At 40.3% G+C, this 19,843-nt stretch overlaps 1 protein-coding gene across 1 annotated transcript in view; it reads right to left on the bottom strand.

Moving 5' to 3' along the window:
• Positions 1–221: 221 nt before the first annotated feature.
• Positions 222–19,843, bottom strand: part of LOC309858237 (activating signal cointegrator 1) — a gene marked incomplete at its 5' end in the record, with an annotated part of 42,926 nt that continues 23,304 nt past the window's right edge. The window contains 2 exons of the mRNA XM_082750903.1: positions 222–522; positions 10,633–10,735. Coding sequence (XP_082607029.1) covers positions 455–522; positions 10,633–10,735 — 171 coding nt within the window. The remainder of the gene's footprint in view (positions 523–10,632; positions 10,736–19,843) is intronic.

The raw sequence follows: 19,843 nt of genomic DNA, 5'->3' as shown, positions 1-19,843 counted from the left end.
ATCACAGGATTGTATTAAACACAGGATTCCTCAAACATCCTAATACTCCAACCAGGCTATTGCTTTAAAAAGAAACTTTAAAATTCAAATGGTTTCTCAAAAAAAATTGTTAACCTATGTTAAGAATTTTTGTAACCTCAAATCCAAGCCTCAGAGAGGAATTTCCAACTTGTTCCTTCCTCTTCTGATACCATTCTGAGAGAAATGTCAAAGACCTAGAATTTTTAAAATAGCATTTTATAAATAATGTATTCAAAGATTTTGACCTACTACATAAAGTAAGAATCCCACTCTTTAAGAAAAATATACAGATTTAGGTAAGAGTTTAAATTCTAAGAGATTCAAGCCTGATGCCAAGTCTTTAGATTTCTAATGCTTCAGTTCCAAAGGACCAGTGGATAGCAATTTTAGTACACAAAACTTCACTATGTTGTTTAGTTCCTTTTCTCCTGGGTCAGACAGCTTTATTCTGCTTCATTAACCCCTTCTTTGCTCCTTGATGGATCTTGGAATCCAGTTTCCCTGTAAGGGAGAAAAAGAAGCCTCATTATTTATTTTTTATATTTGCAATGCAAATCTTTCATGGCCTCGCAGGTCCTCTGGTTACTGTGTTCCTGTCACATTCAATTACCTTGCTTCAGGACTCAGATACTTTGAAACTTCAGAATTTCATTCTGTAAGAATGAGGAATCAGTGGGAATACTGTTTAAGGACACACAAGTGTGGGCACTCTCACACACACTCACACACACACAATAAGTATTCACTTAAAGAATCTAAATAGTTTATATTTCTAATTATGTAGCTACTATGAAAGAAACACCATGGTTTCTCAGGATGTCTGATGCTAAGGCAAGTTTTTAAAGAATACACACATGTAATAAAGGAAGGCATTTCAAACAGTGGGAAACTCATTCTTCTGACCTGTTAACTCGCTGAGCATAATGCATGAACCTCCCTTGCAGTGAGAAAAGCAGTTGAGTTCACCCCTTTGCAGCTTCCAACCTAATAGGGGGAGGGACCTGCAGCAGTGGAGTAGAATCCACATGAATGCTTTATTGACAAAGGGCCCCTATCACAAGCTAAGAAGGGCAAAGGTCATAGGCTGTATGACTCTCCTAAGTGTTAAAGTTAGAAAACAAGCAACCTTCCTGTCCCAGGTGACCCTAATGAGAGGTACTTCACTGATGTGGTTCCTGACCTCTGACCCCTCAAATCTACCAGGACAGGGTTTGGTTCAGTGGTAACAGCCTTAAGAACTATCCCTCTCATGAAGACAATCTTTTTTTTTTTTTTTAAGATTTTATTTATTTATTTGACAGACAGAGATCACAAGTAGGCAGAGAGGCAGGCAGAGAGAGAGAGAGAGAGAGAGGGAAGCAGGCTTCCTGTGGAGCAGGGAGCCAGATGCGGGGCTCGATCCCAGGACCCTGAGATCATGACCCGAGCCGAAGGCAGCAGCCCAAACCACTGAGCCACCCAGGCGCCCCTCATGAAGACAATCTTAACAAAGTTCCTGTCTGTTTTGCACATTGCTTTCTCCCACAAGACTCAGTTAAGTCAATAGAGATGGGCACGCTGAACTGAAACAGACACAGGGCAGTTCGGTCTCACACACACAAAAAATAATAAAAATAAAGACTAACAAATAAGTAAGGAGCCTCCCTTCAAGGACAGCCAGGTGTAAGTGTGACCCATAACTGCCCCATATTTGTCGTCACGTAAAACCTGGGGCAAGTTATTTAGTCTCTCTAGACCTCAATATTCTCATTTCTCCAACTAAAATAAGAATACATGTCTTGACTGCTGCAAAAGATTGAGAAAAATAATCTCAACCTAACAAGTTTCCCTGTTTTCCTAAATTTTGTTTTCCTTTCCCCCTTCATCTCTCTAGAGATATACCTGTCTCTGGAATAACATTACTTCTCAGAAACCATCCTTCTTCAGAAACCATCACTAAGTAATGCCCGGAATGCTGTCCACAATAGTCACAAAGCTGTTGATTTTAATTTGGGCTTTAGAGCACAGAGTATTCCCAGGGATTTAGAAGTCTTTCATTCCCCAGGCTGCCCAGCTGGAAATCAGAACATGTGCCAGCAATCTGGCAAAAAGCCATATTACAAGGCACGTTTGCCTTTGAATCTCTAACACTACCATAGTGGGTGCAAAATGATAGGTGCTCAATAAATGTTTTCATCAAATCAATTAAACAAAGAAAGCAGACATTACAAACTCCAAAACCTTTGAATTATAGGAACTAAGTCACCAAAATTAGCAGATTATCAGATAGACATGAGAGTATCCATTGTAAAGGTGGTGGTACCCAGAGGTATAAAGAAGTACTGCATCTTATTCAACTTTTTAGGGCAAGCTAGGACAGAATTCAGAATTCTACCTAGGACTCTAGACTTCTAGTTTTATGTATTGAGTAAGTTAGAAGACTGAGGTCCTAACTGTAGTTCTGAGACTACCTAGCTGTATGTGAGGAAGTCGCCTAGTCATTCTCATCTTCAACTTTTTCGATGCTAAGAGGAAATGGGACATATAGCACAGAAGACTCCTTCCAGCTCTGATATTGTGCCTAAAAGTGAAAAATGATTGGAATAATTTGTTTCTGAGGCAACCTGATAAAGTAAAAAGAGCAGAAAAACCAAAGACAGAAAGATGTGAGCAAAATACAACTTCTATAAACCTATTTACTCAGCTGAAAAATGAAAGGAGGGAAAAATTCCTACTAACTTACAAAATTGAGAAAATTAAAACTAATATCGAGTGCTTTCTAAATACCAAGCACTGTGCTAAGTTTTTTATATACACTAAGTCACTTAATCCAATAACTAATTGAAATACTGTATGTTAAAGTGCTTCATAAACTCAAAGTTCTCTGAAAAAGTAATAAGGTAGTCATATTGATGCTGAGGCTTGGGAGTTGTGTTTCTTATTCATGGTCTCAGTTTACAACCCTAGACAAGTCTTTTAACTACATGTATTTCAGATTCCTCATATAAAACAGAGACATTATCTTCTTGACACTCTCAAAGCTTTACTGTTTAAGAACATTCCAAGTACAATCTTTAGAAAACTCCAGTCTGATTGTGAAAGCCCTCAAGTGAGACCAGCTCAGGAAAGATCAACCCATAGGAGCAAAGCACTCAATGGGTAGGCAAACTAATCCCTGGCTTCAGAGATGATGTCATAAAATGGAAAACTAATAGGAAGAAGGAGATATAGATAGAGGAAGAAGGGATTTCTAGAGCATTTCCAGGAATGCAGAAATTCTTTCATCTCCTAGACTATCTAAGAAAACCATACAAGTGCCAGCAATCTGTGAGCTCCTCATAAGTAAGAACTTCTCTGCATCCCTAACATCTACCACAGGGACTGCCAATAGTGGCAATTCTTGGGCCAGCTGCAGGTCATGAAGGCAAGGGACTGGGGCTTCTTGCATGAAGAAGCAGTCGTTACAGTTGCCCTCTGAACTCTGAGTTCTAGTTCAGCCTCATCTTTCAAGACTTGGGACCTGGACAATTAACTACAGTAACATACAGTATACTCTTTTAAATGCAGAGTGGTGATGCTTAGTTTTGGTATTTCCCCAACATTTCTACATATAGTACCTACAGCATTTCAGTGTTAACCACATCCTCAATCATGATGCCTAAAAGAAAATCAAATACATGTGCAGCAGATGGACAAGAAGTTAGAAGGGGGAAAAGTATTTGTCATCAATCGATATAACTCTCATAGGGATTTTCACATGCTTTGCATAACATATAAGGCAGTATTTGCATGAGTCTCTAGAGCATGGAATTCATTTGAAGTAAAAAGATTTCCTTTATCTCTTTGAGCATTTCACCTAAATACTCTACTATACTTTTTTGCATTTCCTAATTTGAGCAGACACACAGCCAAGTGATCATTTTGCATATTGCTCTTTTCTGAATTATTTCAACTTCAAGAAACATAATTATCTCCAGGTCAAGCAAGCTCAAGTTTATGTGCCCAAAAGCATAAATCAAAATATATGCCTTTACTTCCAGTTATGGAATGAATAAGGAATGAGAATAAAAAAACAACATAGAAAAATACAGTTAGGGGCACCTGGGTGGCTCAGTCGTTAAGTGTCTGCCTTTGGCTCAGGTCATGATCCCAGGATCCTGGGATCTAAACCCGCATCAGGCTCCCTATTTGGTGGGAAGCCTGCTTCTCCCTCTCCCACTCCCTCTGCTTGTGTTTCCTCTCTCATTGTGTCTCTCTCTGTCAAATAAATAAAATCTTAAAAAAAAAAAAAGAAAGAAAAATACAGTTAATGATATTGTAATCGTATTGTATGGTGACAGATGATAGGTACACTTGTGGTAGGTACAGCATAACGTATAGGGATGTTGAATCACCATGTTGTACACCTGAAATTAATGGTGTGTCAACTATACTCAAAAAATTTAGGGGCGCCTGGGTGGCTCAGTGGGTTAAGCCTCTGCCTTCCGCTCAGGTCATGATCTCAGGGTCTTGGGATCGAGCCCCGCATCGGGCTCTCTGCTCAGCAGGGAGCCTGCTTCCCTCTCTCTCTCTGCTTGCCTCTCTGCCTACTTGTGATCTCTCTCTGTCAAATAAATAAATAAAATCTTTAAAAAAAAAATTTAAAATATGTGTGTGTGTGTGTATGTGTATAAAGCCTTAATTTAAAGCATATATATATATGTGCATATATATGTGCACATATAAAAGCTTATTTGCTTTTAGCTTGAGTCCCTATAACTTTTTCTTCTTTTTTTTTTTTTTTTTTTTAAAGATTTTATTTATTTATTTGATAGCGAGAGATCACAAGTAGGTGGAGAGGCAGGCAGAGAGAGAGAGAGAGAGATGGAAGCAGGCTCCCTGCTGAGCAGAGAGCCCGATGTGGGACTCGATCCCAGGACCCTGAGATCATGACCTGAGCCGAAGGCAGCGGATTAACCCACTGAGCCACCCAGGCGCCCATAACTTTTTCTTCTAAAAGCTTATTTGCAAGTCAGAGTTTGGAATTTGCATATCTCATAGAACTAATCTATAGAAGATTCCTAAGCCATCGTACAATAGAAAAACAAGAATAAAAACATTTAAGTCATAGGGCTGTAATTGAAGGAGAGTATATTATTAATACCATGGACCTTAACCACTTAGCGTAATGATGTATCCAGAAGAAAATGTGAAGCATTTCAAATTAAGAGCCAAATACATATTTTCCCCTGTGGCAGTGGGAGTAAAGACTTTTTCTAGCTGTCAGCTACTGAAGGTAGTAGCTCTTTCGGCCTATGGGGAAGGAAGTTCTGGCAGAGTGTAAGACTTTTATTTTTTTATTTTTATTTTCAATTTTTTACCTAAATTCAATTTAGTTAACATATAGTGTATTACTAGTTTCAGGGGTAGAATTTAATGACTCATCAGCTACATATAACTCCCAAGTGTAAGATTTTTAGAGATGGTAAAGAGGAATGAAGGATGAAGGAATAAAGTGTTATAGGGAATAGAAACTTTACAGCAAACTAAATCCTCAGGTAAAACTTAATTTTTTTTCTTTCTGGGGAGCCTGGCTGGCTCTGCCTGTAGAGCATGTGACTCTTGATCTCAGGTTCATGAGTTCACAAAGGCCACACATTGGGCATGGAGCCTACTTAAAAAAAAAAAAAAAAAAATTCCTGAAATACACAGGGTCAACCCATTCTTTCCTTTTTTTCTTTAAATTTCGCTATTATTTCTGACCAATGTTTTACCCTGTCTGGCCTACCATGGAAGAAGCTACAGTCTCACAATTTCTCTCTAGTCCTATTGTCCCTGAAAGAAGCATACAGCCCATTTTGGATTTTTAAAGCTTTTTTTTTTTTTTAAAGATTTTATTTATTTATTTGACAGACAGAGATCAGAGGTAGGCAGAGAGGCAGGCAGAGAGAGAGGGGGAGAAGCATTCTCCCTGCTGAGCAGAGAGCCAGATGCAGCGCTTGATCCCAGGAATCTGAGATCATGACCTGAGCTGAAGGCAGAGGCTCAACCCACTGAGCCACCCAGGCACCCCGGCTTTTTAAAGCTTTTAAGAACAGAAGCAATGGGGGAAAAGACAGGAGGTTACTAAAGCTCTCTCCTAAGAACATCACTCCCCCCACCCTTCATTAAACCTTATCGAGAAAAACAGGCCAGTATATATATGTATTGAAGGTAGGTCTCTGGGAGAGAAAGCAATAGAGTAAAACATTTCAGAGAAATATCTAAACTTTGTTTATACAGAACGTTTTCTCAAAGGAGCTAAGCAGCAGATAAAAACCAAGATAGGGAAGGAAGCTAAGAAAAGGTTATAGGGACTCAAGATCAAGCAGCACTAGATACGGGAGAAAAGACCTAAAATCTTTGGCTCCTACCACCAGTGCTGCTATGGGTGCCTAGAGTTAAGGTGAGAATGAAACAAAGAGGGATAGACTGCCACAACCAAAAAAGAGAAAAGAGATTTAAGTCCTAAATAGTGGAGGGGCGCCTGGGTGGCTCACTTGTTAAGTGTCTGCCTTCGGCTCAGGTCACGATCCCAGGGTCCTAGGATCAAGCCCCACATGGGGCTGCCTGCTTGGCAGGAAGCCTGCTTCTCCCTCTCTCACTTACCCTGCTGTGTTCCCTCTCTTGCTGTTTCTCTGTGTCAATTAAATAAATACATTTAAAAAAATCTAAATAAATAAATAGATCCTAAATAGTGGAGGAGCGCCTGGGTGACTCAGTCGGTTAAGTTCCAACTCTTGGTTTTGGGCAAGTCATGAGATCGAACCCTGCATCTGTCTCTGCTCAGCAAAAAGTCTGCCTGATATTCTATCTCCCTTTGCCCCATCCCCAGCTTGCACTCTCTATCTCTCTCTAAAATAAAATAACTAAATAAAATCTTTTATAAAAAGGGGGCGGGGCACCTGGGTGGCTCAGTGATTAAAGTCTGCCTTCAGCTCAGGTCATGATCTCAGGGTCCTGGGATTGAGCCCCACATCGGGCTCTCTGCTCAGCTCTCTCCCTGCCTACTGTGATCTCTGTCTGTCAAATAAATAAATAAAATCTTAAAAAAAAAAAGATCTTAAAAAAATAAATATTCTAGGGATGCCTGGGTAGCTCACTTGGTTAAGCATCTCCATTTGGCTCAGGTCATGATCTTGACATCCTGGGATGTCACACATTGGGCTCCTTGTTCAGCGGGGAGCCTGTTTCTCCCTCTACCTGCTTCTCCTGCTTGTACTCACTTTCTCTCTCTCTCTCTCTGACAAATAAATAAATAAAATCTTAAAAAATAAAAATAAAAATAGATAAAAATCCTAAATAGTGGAGGGGGCACCTAGTTGACTCAGTCAGTGGACCAAGCAACTCTTGATCTCGGGTTTGTGAGTTTGAGCCCCAAATTAGGGGCAGACATCACTTAAAAAGAAAATCTTTTTTTTTTTTAAGATTTTATTTATTTATTTGATAGACAGAAATCACAAGTAGGCAGAGAGGCAGGCAAAGAGAGAGAGGAGGGAAGCAGGCTCCCTGGTGAGCAGAGAGCCCAATGTGGGACCCAATCCCAGGACCCTGGGATCACGACCTGAGCTGAAGGCAGAGGCTTTAACACACTGAGCCACCCAGGTGCCCCTAAAAAGAAAATCTTTAGTTGTTAAGCATCTGCCTTCAGCTCAGGTCATGATCCCAGGGTCCTGAGATCCAACCCCGTGGCGAGCTCTCCACTCAGCAGGAGGCCTACTTCTGCTCTCATTCCCCCGGCTTGTGTTCCCTCTCTTGCTGTGTCTCTCTCTGTCAAATAAATAAAATCTTTAAAAAACAATAAATAGGGGCGCCTGAGTGGCTCAGTGGGTTAAGCCTCTGTCTTCCGCTCAGGTCGTGATCTCAGGGTCCTGGGATCTGGCCTGCATCGGGTTCTCTGCTCGGCGGGGGGCCTGCTTCCCTCTCTCTCTCTGCCCGCCTCTCTGCCTACTTGGGATCTCTCTCTGTCAAATAAATACATAAAATCTAAATAAATAAATAAATAAATAAACAAACAAACAAATTCTAAATAGTAGAGAGGAAGAAAAAAAACTTCCAGGACCACTTAGCTACCTGCTTGGATACAGTCTGAATAAATAATATATGTAAGTCAAAGGCAATATGTTCAGATTTTCTGATATGTAGGCATCTTAAGAATATATGTCTTGTAAATCATGAGGGTTGCCTGAATTTTGTGATGAACATATATTAATCTAAATTCACACTCCAAGTATTTTGTGATCAAAAGCAGTATTACTCAAAGTGTAGTTAGCTGAGCAACAGAATCAGTATCACTTGGGAGAGGGCCCAGAAACCTGTGTTTTAACACCTTTCTAGGTGAACAGGGAGCCCCCTTGTCCCTCTGCCCTTCCCGACTCATGCGCTACCTCTCTCTTTCAAATAAATAAAGTCTTTAAAAGAGAGAGAGAGAGAGAGCAGAAGAAAAGTACTTCTCTATAGAATAGGTTTATCAAAGGGCTAGTTGGTCCCCAAGGTACAGGGTAAGGTAGAGTTGTACACAGCTGAAGACAATGCTTGCCCCCAAATCATCCAGTTCACACAATGGGAAAGCAGTGCCACAGAGGCACAAAACAGTAACTGACATGGGCAAATGGGAGGGTGGCTGAGGTGGTTTTTAAAAATAAGCTAGGCAGAGAGGACACCACTATGTGTTTCCTGAGATTTTTTTGAAATAGAAGAGGCTGTGGTAGGACTACACAGAGGAAGAGAAGTTGGAAGTTGAAGAAGAGGTGGAAGTTGAAAAAATGAAGTCAACAAAAAGTGATTAAGAAGTGAGGGGCACCTGGGTGGCTCAGTGGGTTGAGCCGATGCCTTCGGCTCAGGTCATGATCTCAGGGTCCTGGGATCGAGTCCCGCATCAGGCTCTCTGCTCAGCGGGGAGCCTGCTTCCTCCTCTCTCTCTCTGCCTACTTGTGATCTCTCTCTGTCAAATAAATAAATAAAATATTAAAAAAAAAAAAAAGAAGAAGTAGTGAGTATGCAGGGGCACCTGGGTGGCTCAGTGGGTTAAGGCCTCTGCCTTCAGTTCAGGTCACAATCCCAGAGTCCTGGGATCGAACCCCGCATCGGGCTCTGCTCAGCAGGGAGTCTGCTTCCCCCTCCTGCTGCCTGCCTCTCTGCCTACTTGTGATCTCTTTCTGTCAAATAAATAAATAAAATCTTTTTTTTTAAAGATTTTATTTATTTATTTGAGAGAGAGACAGTGAGAGAGAGCATGAGCAAGGAGAAGGTCAGAGGGAGAAGCAGACTCCCCATGGACCTGGGAGCCCAATGTAGGACTCGATCCTGGAACTCCAGGATCATGACCTGAGCCGAAGGCAGTGGTCCAACCAAGTGAGCCACCCAGGCGCCCCAATAAATAAAATCTTTAAAAAAAAGAAGTGAAGGGGTGCCTGGGTGGCTCAGTGGGTTAGGCCTCTGTCTTCGGCTCAGGTCATGATCTTGGGGTCCTGGGATCAAACCCCACATTGGGCTCTCTGCTCAGCAGGGAGCCCGTTTCCCCCTCTCCCTCTCTGCTTGCCTCTCTGCCTACTTGTGATCTCTCTCTCTCTCTGTGTTAAATAAAGAAATAAAAATCTATTAAAAAAAAAGAAGTGGGGGCGTCTGGGTGGCTCAGTGGGTTAGGCCGCTGCCTTAGGCTCAGGTCGTGGTCTCGGGGTCCTGGGATCGAGCCCTGCATCGGACTCTCTGCTCAGCAGGGAACCTGCTTCCTCCTCTCCCTCTCTCTCTCTGCCTGCCTCTCTGCCTGCTTGTGATCTCTCTCTGTCAAATAAATAAATAAAATCTTAAAAAAAAAAAGAAGTGAATATGCAGAGGGTCTATAATCTCAAATACATAAAGCAAAAGTTTGCAGAAATATAAATAATCAAGAGGTTCCCAAGAGAATAAAAATCAAGAATGCAGAGTTCTAGAAACCAGTAATCACAGGAAAAGTGGGAAGTGGAGCCTCCAAAACACTCGAAAATAAACACCAACTTAAATCTTACTTGGACTGAATACTGAGGAACAATGAATAAATGTCATTATTGCCATTGGTGTGGGCTTACTACTTCCTTTAATGAGTAGTGCAGCAGAGTAAAGCATACTCTTTTGGCTGACAAATAAGGATTTTAAATGTAATAGGGTCTGTGGGCACCTGGGTCGCTCAGCTGGTTAAGCGTCTGACTCTTAGTTTCAGCTCAGGTCATGATTTCTGGGTTGTGAGATAAAGCCCCGGCATCCCGGGCCCTGTGCTCAGTGGGGAGTCTGCTTGGGATTCTTTCTCTCTCTCTCTCCCTTATCCCTTGCCCTGCATGGATACTCTCAATCTCTCTCAAAATGAATAAATAAATTTTTAAAAGTAATGGGGTCTTACATAGAAGTTTAGAGTGATTCACTAGCATGCCAATAATTGTGGGTCAAGGTACACTTTGGAAAGGCTATGCTATGGTTAACACTAAAGTTATCAATAAATGTAATTAAATTAATCTTCCAAAGCATGAGATGCCATAGAACAGGGTAAGAAGAGAAGATTTTAAGGTTTTAAACAAGTGAGACACAAGACAAAAAGAAAGAAAAGAAACAAAAATTAGACCATTAAAACTTGTGACTTACAGATTTTTGGATTTCCTTTAATAGGAAACTTCACAATCATCTCCTGGGGATTTGTGCAGATGAAAACAAACGGAGAATCAGATTCTTGACTCATGTCTGGATACTGCAAAATAGAAAAATAACAAGTTCAGACTAGTTGGGACAGATTTTGAATTTCAGGGAGATCAAAGGATGTCCCAAATTTCACCTCAACATTCTGATGATAGCACTCTCCATTTCAGTCAGGTAAAGAGGATTATGCTCAACAAGCAAGAACAAACCTTCCCCTTTCCCCAGGCCTTAGCACAGTAGTCTTATGCAGTCTATTGCCTGCCATTTCTGACCTCCTATACTGGGAACAACTTCTTTAAAAAAAAAAAAAAAAAGATACCTGATATTTTTCCAGAAGAATCAGGACTGACTGTTCTTTTAGTATAAATGACAAAGTTGGGAGATTTGGAAGTCTACTTTGGGAACATTGGGCACCCCCAGGTTAACTTGAGTGAAACACTGGAAGGTTTAAGAAAAGTAGAACATTTGTGGAAATGCTGCCAGAAATAGTCAACAAGCCCTTCTTTCACTATAAGGAAGGAAGATGATTCATTCTGAAAGGTATGAACATGCAAAAGCTGTTTTGCTGGATGCATTCCAGACTTACTTAGGGTGAAAAGGTAACTGGGTAGAGCAATTCTGAAAATTATTTAGAAGCCTCCTTTGGATCTCTCATCACAAATCTGTGTGAATACTTAGGACTTGTATTCCTTCTGCAAAGACAGACACAGAACCTAGAGTAAGACTAGGCCGGCCACATAATCACAATTTAAGGCACAATAGAGGGTTGGCAGAAAGTGCTCTCTAGCAATGCCCAGCTGATTTGCTTTTTTCATTATTTCCTATCTTTCATGTCCTGTATTTAGCATGTTTGGCAAATATGACTCATAGGCTGACTATGATATTACCAAAGGAACCTTTCTCCTAGTAACTACCATCAAATGTATAAACTTATTTTCCACTCTTATTCACCTGCTAGGATATGTCCTCTAAAGAACTAAGGCTCAAAAGTAGAAATGGAGGTTTCAGTAAAATAAGAAAATTAAAATTTCTCTGTAACTAGTAGAAACATAAGTAGTTAAAACTTCTTTACTGACCATTTGACCACTCTGTTCTAAGTGGTTAAGTAAGGCTGTGGAGAAAACAGAAGGGATTTTTAGCACCTTTTGGTCCTGCCCACATACCATGGCTCTCTGTGCGGGACAGGTGTGGCATGTACATTGAAAAAACATAGCTTAATATCAAGTATCAGACACAATTATATTCAGAGGCATGGTCAAAATGTTCACAGTAGGAAAAAAAAAAAAAGAGTAAAGATGAGAAGGAAAATGCTCTTCTTTCTTTATACCCTGGATCTTTAGAACTCAAAGAAAAGCAGCTTCCAGCTGTTACTGCTGAGGTGCTTTGGCATGAATAAAACCAGAGGCTGCCATCGAGATCTTTCAACCGAATTCTACAGAGGCGTCAACAGCAACAGTCACAATTCACATCTCTTCAGTTTTCCTACTCTCTCCCCTCTGTGTCTCAGAATGTTGAGGCAGAGGACAGTGCTGCGAGGACCTCACAGCTCTACTTTTCTAAAACTATAACACAGTTCAGTCATTCTCTCCTCTTTTTTCTGCATCAACAAATGTTCCCTCTCTACTGACTCTATCCCATTAAACATATTTTCTGTAATGTCTGCCATAAAACAAAATCTCCCCATTCTCCTCAAGCAAATGCCCCATTTCTGATTCTTTTTACAACAAAATTCATTAAAAGATTATGTATGCTCCCTGCTTCAAATTCCTCTATTGTTTCTTGAATTCATTATAAACAGGCTTTCACTCCCAACACTCCACCAAAACTATTCTTGGTGAACTAAAGATCATTGCTCACTTCCATGTTGCTAAATCAAATGGTCAGTGCTCAGTTCTCATCTTAATTGACCTATTTGTAGAACCTGATAGAATTCTTCTCTCCCTCCTTCATGAACGTTCCTTACTTGGCTTCCAGGATATCATTCTCTTCTTAGCTTTGCTATTTACCTACTGCTTATCACCTCATCCTTTAAATGTTGGGAGTGCTTCAGAGGTCAGGCCTCAGACCTCTTCTCTCCCAACATTTACCACCTTTGTGATTTTCTTCAGGCTCAGAGTTAAAAAATAAGGTCCTGAATTTGTAACTATGAGAGGTGATGGATGTTCTCTAAATATATTGTGGTAATCATTTTGCAACATATACATGTATTAAATCATTCTGTTGTACATAGTGAACTAATACAATGTTATATGCCAATTAGACCTCAATAAAACTGGGGAAAAAATGAGGTCCTGGAAATGCAAATCTAAACCACAGTGAGATAATAGTTTATGCTTATGGGATGGTTATAATAAAACCAAACAAAACTAAACCAAAAAACATGGAAAATAACAAGCATTGGTAAGGATGTGAAGAAATTAAAACAGTCATGCATTGCTGGTATGGGTATAAAACAGTGCAGCTGCTATGGAAACAGTTCAGTTTTTGTAACATCAAAGAGTTACAAAATTACCGTAAGGTCCAGCAATTCCGCTCATGGGTATATCCCTCAAAGAAATTGAAAGCTGTTACATGCTCCCAACATCTCACTTGTTCACCAATGTTCCTAGCACCCAATAGTTTCCACAATCCAAATGTTCATCCACAGACAGATGAACAAAATATGGTACATACACACAGTGGAATATTAAAAATATTCCAGAAATTCTGATGAATCTTAAAAAATTACACTTACTAAAATAAGCCATACACAGAAGGCCAAATATTACCTGATGAGTAACTATACAAGGTACTTAGGATAAGCAAATTCAAAGAGACAGAAAATAGAGGTTATTAGGGGCCTGGAGGGAGGAGGAAGAAGTTATTATTTAATGGGGACAGTATTTCTGTTTGAGATGATGAAAAAGTTCTGGAAATGGATAGTGGCAATGGTTGCTCAACATTACAAATGTACATAATGCCACTGAATTGTACACTTAAAAAAGGTTAAAATGGTAAGTTTTATGTTATGTATATTTTATCACAGTACAAATAAAATTTTACAAAACAAATCCTGATTCATTTCCAAACCTGCTCCTCTCTTATCCATTCCCCTCTTTAAAATGAATAATGAATGAATAAATAGATACCCAGCCTACTAGCTATTCCATCCTTCCAGTTGTTCAGGCCAAAACCCCCACAACCACCTCACTAAGAAATTGTTAACTCCACCTTCAAAGGATATCCAAGATTTCACCACTTCCTAAGACCTCCACAGCTACTTCCCTGGTCCAAGCCATCATGTTTTCCTGGATTACCACAATAATCTCCTAATTGGTCTCTCTGTTTCTGCCCTTAACCTCTCTCTTTTCTATTTTTAACAGGGCAGTCAGAACTATTTTAAAAAAACATATCAGATCATACACTCTACTACTTAAAACTTCCCAGTGGCTTTTCATCTCACTCAGAATAAAAGCCTAAGTCCTCAGTATAACCTTCAGGTTTCTGTAGAGTCTGGCTCTCTATTTCCTCTTTGACATCTTTTCCTACTACATTTACCCCCACTTTCACTCTACTCCAGCCACACTGACTTCCAGGTTGTTCCTGTCCTTGGATCTTTGCACTTGCTTATTCCCTCTTCCTAGAATGCTCCCATCACTACCACGACCCAGATATGCACAAGGCTTCTCTTTCTTCAGAACTTTGTTTAAATGTCAGCTTTGCAGTAAGCCTTCCCTAATCATTCTATTTAAAATCAGAGCATGAATCTCCTCACAGACTTGGTACACTCAACCCTATAGCACTTACCATCATCTAATACATTATAATTTACTTATTTAAATTTTTAAAAGATTTTATTTTTAAGTAATCTCTATGCCCAATTTAAGGCTCAAACTCAAAACCTGGAGATCAAGAGTCCCATGCTCAGGGCACATGGGTGGCTCAGTTGAAGAATCCAATTCTTGGTTTTGACTCAGGTCATGATCTCAGGGTGGTAAGATTGAGCTCCACACCCAGCGCAGAGTCTACTTGAGATTCTTTCCCCTCCCTCTCCCTCTGCTCCTCCCCCTGCTTGTGTGTGCTCTGTCAAATAAATAAAGAAATAAAAATTAACGAAGAGTTACATGCTCTATCAACTGAACCAGCCAGGCACCACTGCATTTTTAAATTTGGCCTCCCTTTACAAGGATGAAAACTCCCATGAAGGCCAGTGTTTTTGTTTATTTTGTTTACTGGTCAGCACCCCGAATCATGCTTGGCACACTGTAGGCAATCAATATTTTCTGAATGAATGAATAATGAAAACAACCTGTGCATTAAGGTTATCTTTTTTTTTTAATGTCATTGCATATGTCATATTTGTAACTGTTGATTAAAGACACAGTATTTTTTTTTTAAGATTTTATTTATTTATTTGACAGAGAGAAATCACAAGTAGATTGAGAGGCAGGCAGAGAGAGAGAGAGAGAGAGGGAAGCAGGCTCCCTGCTGAGCAGAGAGCCCGATGCAGGACTCGATCCCAGGACCCCGAGATCATGACCCGAGCCGAAGGCAGCGGCTTAACCCACTGAGCCACCCAGGCGCCCAAAGACATAGTATTTTTAAAAGATTTTATTTATTTATTTAAGATAGAGCGAGAGTGAGAGAGAGTATAAGCTTTGGGAGCAGCAGGCAGAGGGAGAAACAGGCTCTCCAATGACCAGGGAGCCTGACACGGGGCTTGATCCCAGGACTCCAAGATCATGACCTCATGACCTGGGCTGAAGGCAGACGCTCATCTAATAGAGCCACCCAGGCACCCCACACATTAAGGTTATCATAACTATACTAAATGCACACACGCTGGGAACTAGAGACTCTTAGGACAATAACTGCATAAAAGCAGGTGCTACTCTGTAATCTGTTATCCCTAAAGCTAAATTAGAACTTTTGTGTCTTGGCAAGTAGTCCAATAAGGCCCTATGTTTAATGTTAACTACACTGACATACATTAACAGAGTAAGCAAATGTCAAATAATGGGGAAAATGATAGATAAATATAGATAAAATAGATAAATATAGATAAAAATAGATAAATAAATTATCCAACAGGTTCCTGGACCCACTTATGCCTCACAATAAAGATAAACATTAAAATCAACTTTCCCAACTTAATCTAAATCAGAGTTTTATGTGAATATTCCTTTTTCTAAGCTCTTATACTGAACTTCAAGAGGCTTACAAGAAACAGAGCTGAAGAACAAAACAGTCTGCAAAGAATAAAGTAAAGTAAGGTCTTGTATTGGGAAAAGGGGTAGAGTGCAGTAAAGCAAAGTCAGTTTGGCAGAGTCTCAGTACGTTCAAAAAGCATAATCTCTGCAGCTGGGGCCTGGGTACTATGGACCACATTAAACACTGGCATGTCAGTGACTCACAAGAAAGGGATTTTTGGTCTGAGAGTCAGAGACTAAAATGTAGTTGATGGACAGAAAACTAAATCAGGGGCGTGGCTGGCTCAGTAGGTATAGCATGCAATTCTTGATGTTGGGGTTGTGTTCAAGCACCATGTTAGGTGTAGAGCTTACATTAAAAAAACAAAAGTAAATTAAGAGAAAGGAGGTTCATATTTGTAAACAAAGTGAATAAACTTTGGATATCATATCCAATTTAGAGAGGATGCTAAAGAAAGGGTCACTGAGATAGCACAACAGACAGATCAAGGAATGTGGGCTGTAAAATCAAGCAATTCAAAGGAACCATTGAAATTCAGTAACACGGGCGCCTGGGTGGCTCAGTGGGTTAAAGCCTCTGCCTTCGGCTCAGGTCATGATCCCAGGGTCCTGGGATTGAGCCCCGCATCGGGCTCTTTGCTCAGCAGGGAGCCTGCTTCCTCCTCTCTTTCTCTGCCTGCCTCTCTGACTACTTGTAATCTTTGTCAAATAAAATAAAATAAAATCTTTAAAAAAAAAAGAAAAGAAATTCAGTAACAGATTCCTCAGGAAGTTGCGGCTGTTCTTGCCTAAGAAAACATGACTTCTGTTTTTTGGGTGTTGAGATGAACACCCAACTTTTCCATCAACATGGATAGGACAGGAGGAGATGATGCTAAGTGAAATAAGTCAAACAGAGAAAGTCAATTATCATATGGTTTCACTTGTTTGTGGAACATAAGGAATAGCATGGAGGACATTAGAAGGGGAAAATGGAGGAGAAATTGGAGTGGGAGATGAACCATGAGAGACTATGGACTCCAGGGAAACAAATCGAGGGTTTTAGAAGGAAAGGGGGTGGGGGATGGGTAAGCCCTGGGATGGGTATTAAGGAGGGCACGGATTGCATGGAGCACTGGGTGTTATACACAAACAATGAATCATGGAACACTACATCAAAAACTAATAATGTACTGTATGGTGACTAACATAACTCAATAAAAAATAATTAGAAAGAAAGAAAGGAAGGAAGGAAGGAAGGAAGGAAGGAAGGAAGGAAGGAAGGAAGGAAACATGACTCCTATCACCTGGTTTCCAGCCTGGGGGGGAGGAGGAGAGGGTTGGGCCTATTCTTTTTTCATGGCTCATAAGTTTCATAGCTGTCTAACATAACAGGTAATTAACACTAAACAGCCATTTTCTTCTCTTCTCCAGAGGAAAAATGTTCACCAGTCCTCTAGAAAACATTTCTTTTGCCATTTTTTGCCATTTTTTGGCAATCACAACTAATTCAGAGCCAAGTGGCCATTTTCACCAACTCTGCAAGATGTCACTCTTCCCAACAAATCCCCAAATGACCTTTAAGTCTTGTATCTGTCTCCAGAGGACGAAAAGCTAAAGCAAACAGTTAAGAAAGAACTCATTGACAAAGAACATATATTTGCTATAGGTTTTCTTGGTTTGAACTTTAGGGAACTAGACAGGACATGAAATCAGGCTCTGAAATGCAGTTAGCAGAAAACCAACTCCAAGAAGATTGAGGTGATAATACTCAGGAGAGAAGGAAATGAGTCTGATAAAAAGGCTACAAAGCACAACAGATCCAAAGAAGCATATCCTGAAAGCAACTGTGTTCTCTAATAGTTGTGTACATTTTCCTTCAAAGCAATTCAAGGTATTCATCTCTAATAGTTGTGTACATTTTCCTTCAAAGCAATTCAAGGTGTTCACAGGACATACAACTAGTACCCTAGGCCACACTCTACTGTTTTCTCACATCAGTGACATATTGATCATGAGGCTTTGACAAGAAAACTACTATATATTTGACTGGAGTTGAATAAAGATCATGCCAGCTGGCCCAAGGTGGGATATTGAACTCCCATGTACTAGTAGTACCCAATTCAAGTCATGTGCTCAGTATCAAAGACAGGGGGGTTACAGCTCAATGCTACAGAGCTCATGTTTGCTCTAAGTGAAAAGAATAACGTATGAGTGACGTGCAGCTTAAGGGTTTTAGAGCCATTTGCGGAAAATGATCTAGCTGAAGCCACATAGTGTTGATTTCCTGGTCCCATCCTACTCACAGTTAAGTTTCCAATGTGGCTTTCTATGCCCTTTGGAATCCTATGCTCGAACCTCCATACATAAGAGAACCTAAGCAAGTATATTTTTTCTAAAATTAACCTCATAGCTTTTCTGCCCTTACTCATAAAGACCTAAAGTGGAATCACCCATACATGACAGTTATTTTTGATCTTAAATTTCATATAGCAGGCTTTTAATAATCCAACTTAAACTAGTAAGAACTAAAAGAGATGCCTGGGTGGCTCAGTGGGTTGAGCCACTGCCTTTGGCTCCGGTCATGGTCTCGGGGTCCTGGGGTCGAGTCCTGCATCGGGCTCTCTGTTCAGCAGGGAGTCTGCTTCTCTCTCTCTCTCTCTCTCTCTCTCTGCCTGCCTCTCCATCTACTTGTGATCTCTCTCTGTCAAATAAATAAATAAAATCTTTAAAAAAAATTTTTTTAAAGATACTACATTGTAAGGTCCTTAACCATTGAAGTCTACGTTGGGACTAATAACTCAGAACGCTAAAACTCGACTTGGGGATCTGGTAATTTTAGAATTTAACTCCCAATGGCTGGTTGACTCAACTAAGAACAACTATTCTGAGGCAGAGCTTAGAGCATCCTTTGACATCAGTTAACCTACCAAGGTAAAATCATTGTTAGGTAATCTGGTGCTATTAACATTAACAATACCCCTTCATAAAATGACATTTGTCTTTTAGAACAAAACAGATTAAAACATTTTATACTATCCAAGTAAAAAACCATAATACTGTGCGTGGAATTAATTTTTTTTTTCTTAAGATTTTAAGTAATCTCGAGGCGCCTGGGTGGCTCAGTGGGTTAAACCTCTGCCTTCAGCTCAGGTCTAGACCTTCTAGACTTTCTAGATCAAGCAGACTACTTTGCCTCTAAGCCTGGGTTTACTTACAGGTAAAATGAAGGTGTTACATTAAGTGATTGATTCTACCTAAAACCTCTTACATCTGTCCCCCTCTTGTCTCATTTCACTGGCATCATCCTAGAACAGACTTTTAAAAATATTTTGACCTGGGACGCCTGGGTGGCTCAGTTGGTTTAAGCAGCTGCCTTCAGCTCAGGTCATGATCCCAGGCTTCTGGGAGCGAGCCCTGCATCGGGCTCCTTGCTCAGCAGGGAGCCTGCTTCGCCCTCTGCCTTTGCCTGCCACTCTATCTGCCTGTGCTTACTCTCTGTCAAATAAATAAATAAAATCTTTATTTTATTTATTTATTAAAAAAAAAGAATCTTGACCCTTGAATGACAACTGCCATCTCATTAGTACCTCCCCACCTTCAGAATCTTCACTGTAATCCATCTTCCACATTGCAGCCAGATCCATTTTCATAAATCAAGGCCATGACCACGTTCCAAACACCCCTTTCTCCATTCCACAACTGACTATAAAAAAAAAGCATTACTGCTAAAGCTTATCATACAAAGCTATCTACCACTGGACCACAACATACTTTTCCATTCTTGTTTGCTGCTTCCTCCTCTTTCAAACCCATACCCATCTCTCAACAAACTGGTTTGCTATTATTCTCTGGATAGGCCCATAACTTCCACCTCACACTTCTTCTTCTCCTTGCACTATGCCTCTCAATCAACTATGTAGAAAGACTTGAACAACAATCTCATCTCTATCATTTACTGACTAATAGTACTCAAGTTACTTTAACTGAGT

Source organism: Mustela nivalis (genome assembly GCF_964662115.1).
Source record: "Mustela nivalis genome assembly, contig: HAP1_SCAFFOLD_2077, whole genome shotgun sequence".
Classification (NCBI taxonomy): Eukaryota; Metazoa; Chordata; class Mammalia; order Carnivora; family Mustelidae; genus Mustela; species Mustela nivalis.
This window is presented reverse-complemented; position numbering and strand designations above follow the sequence as displayed.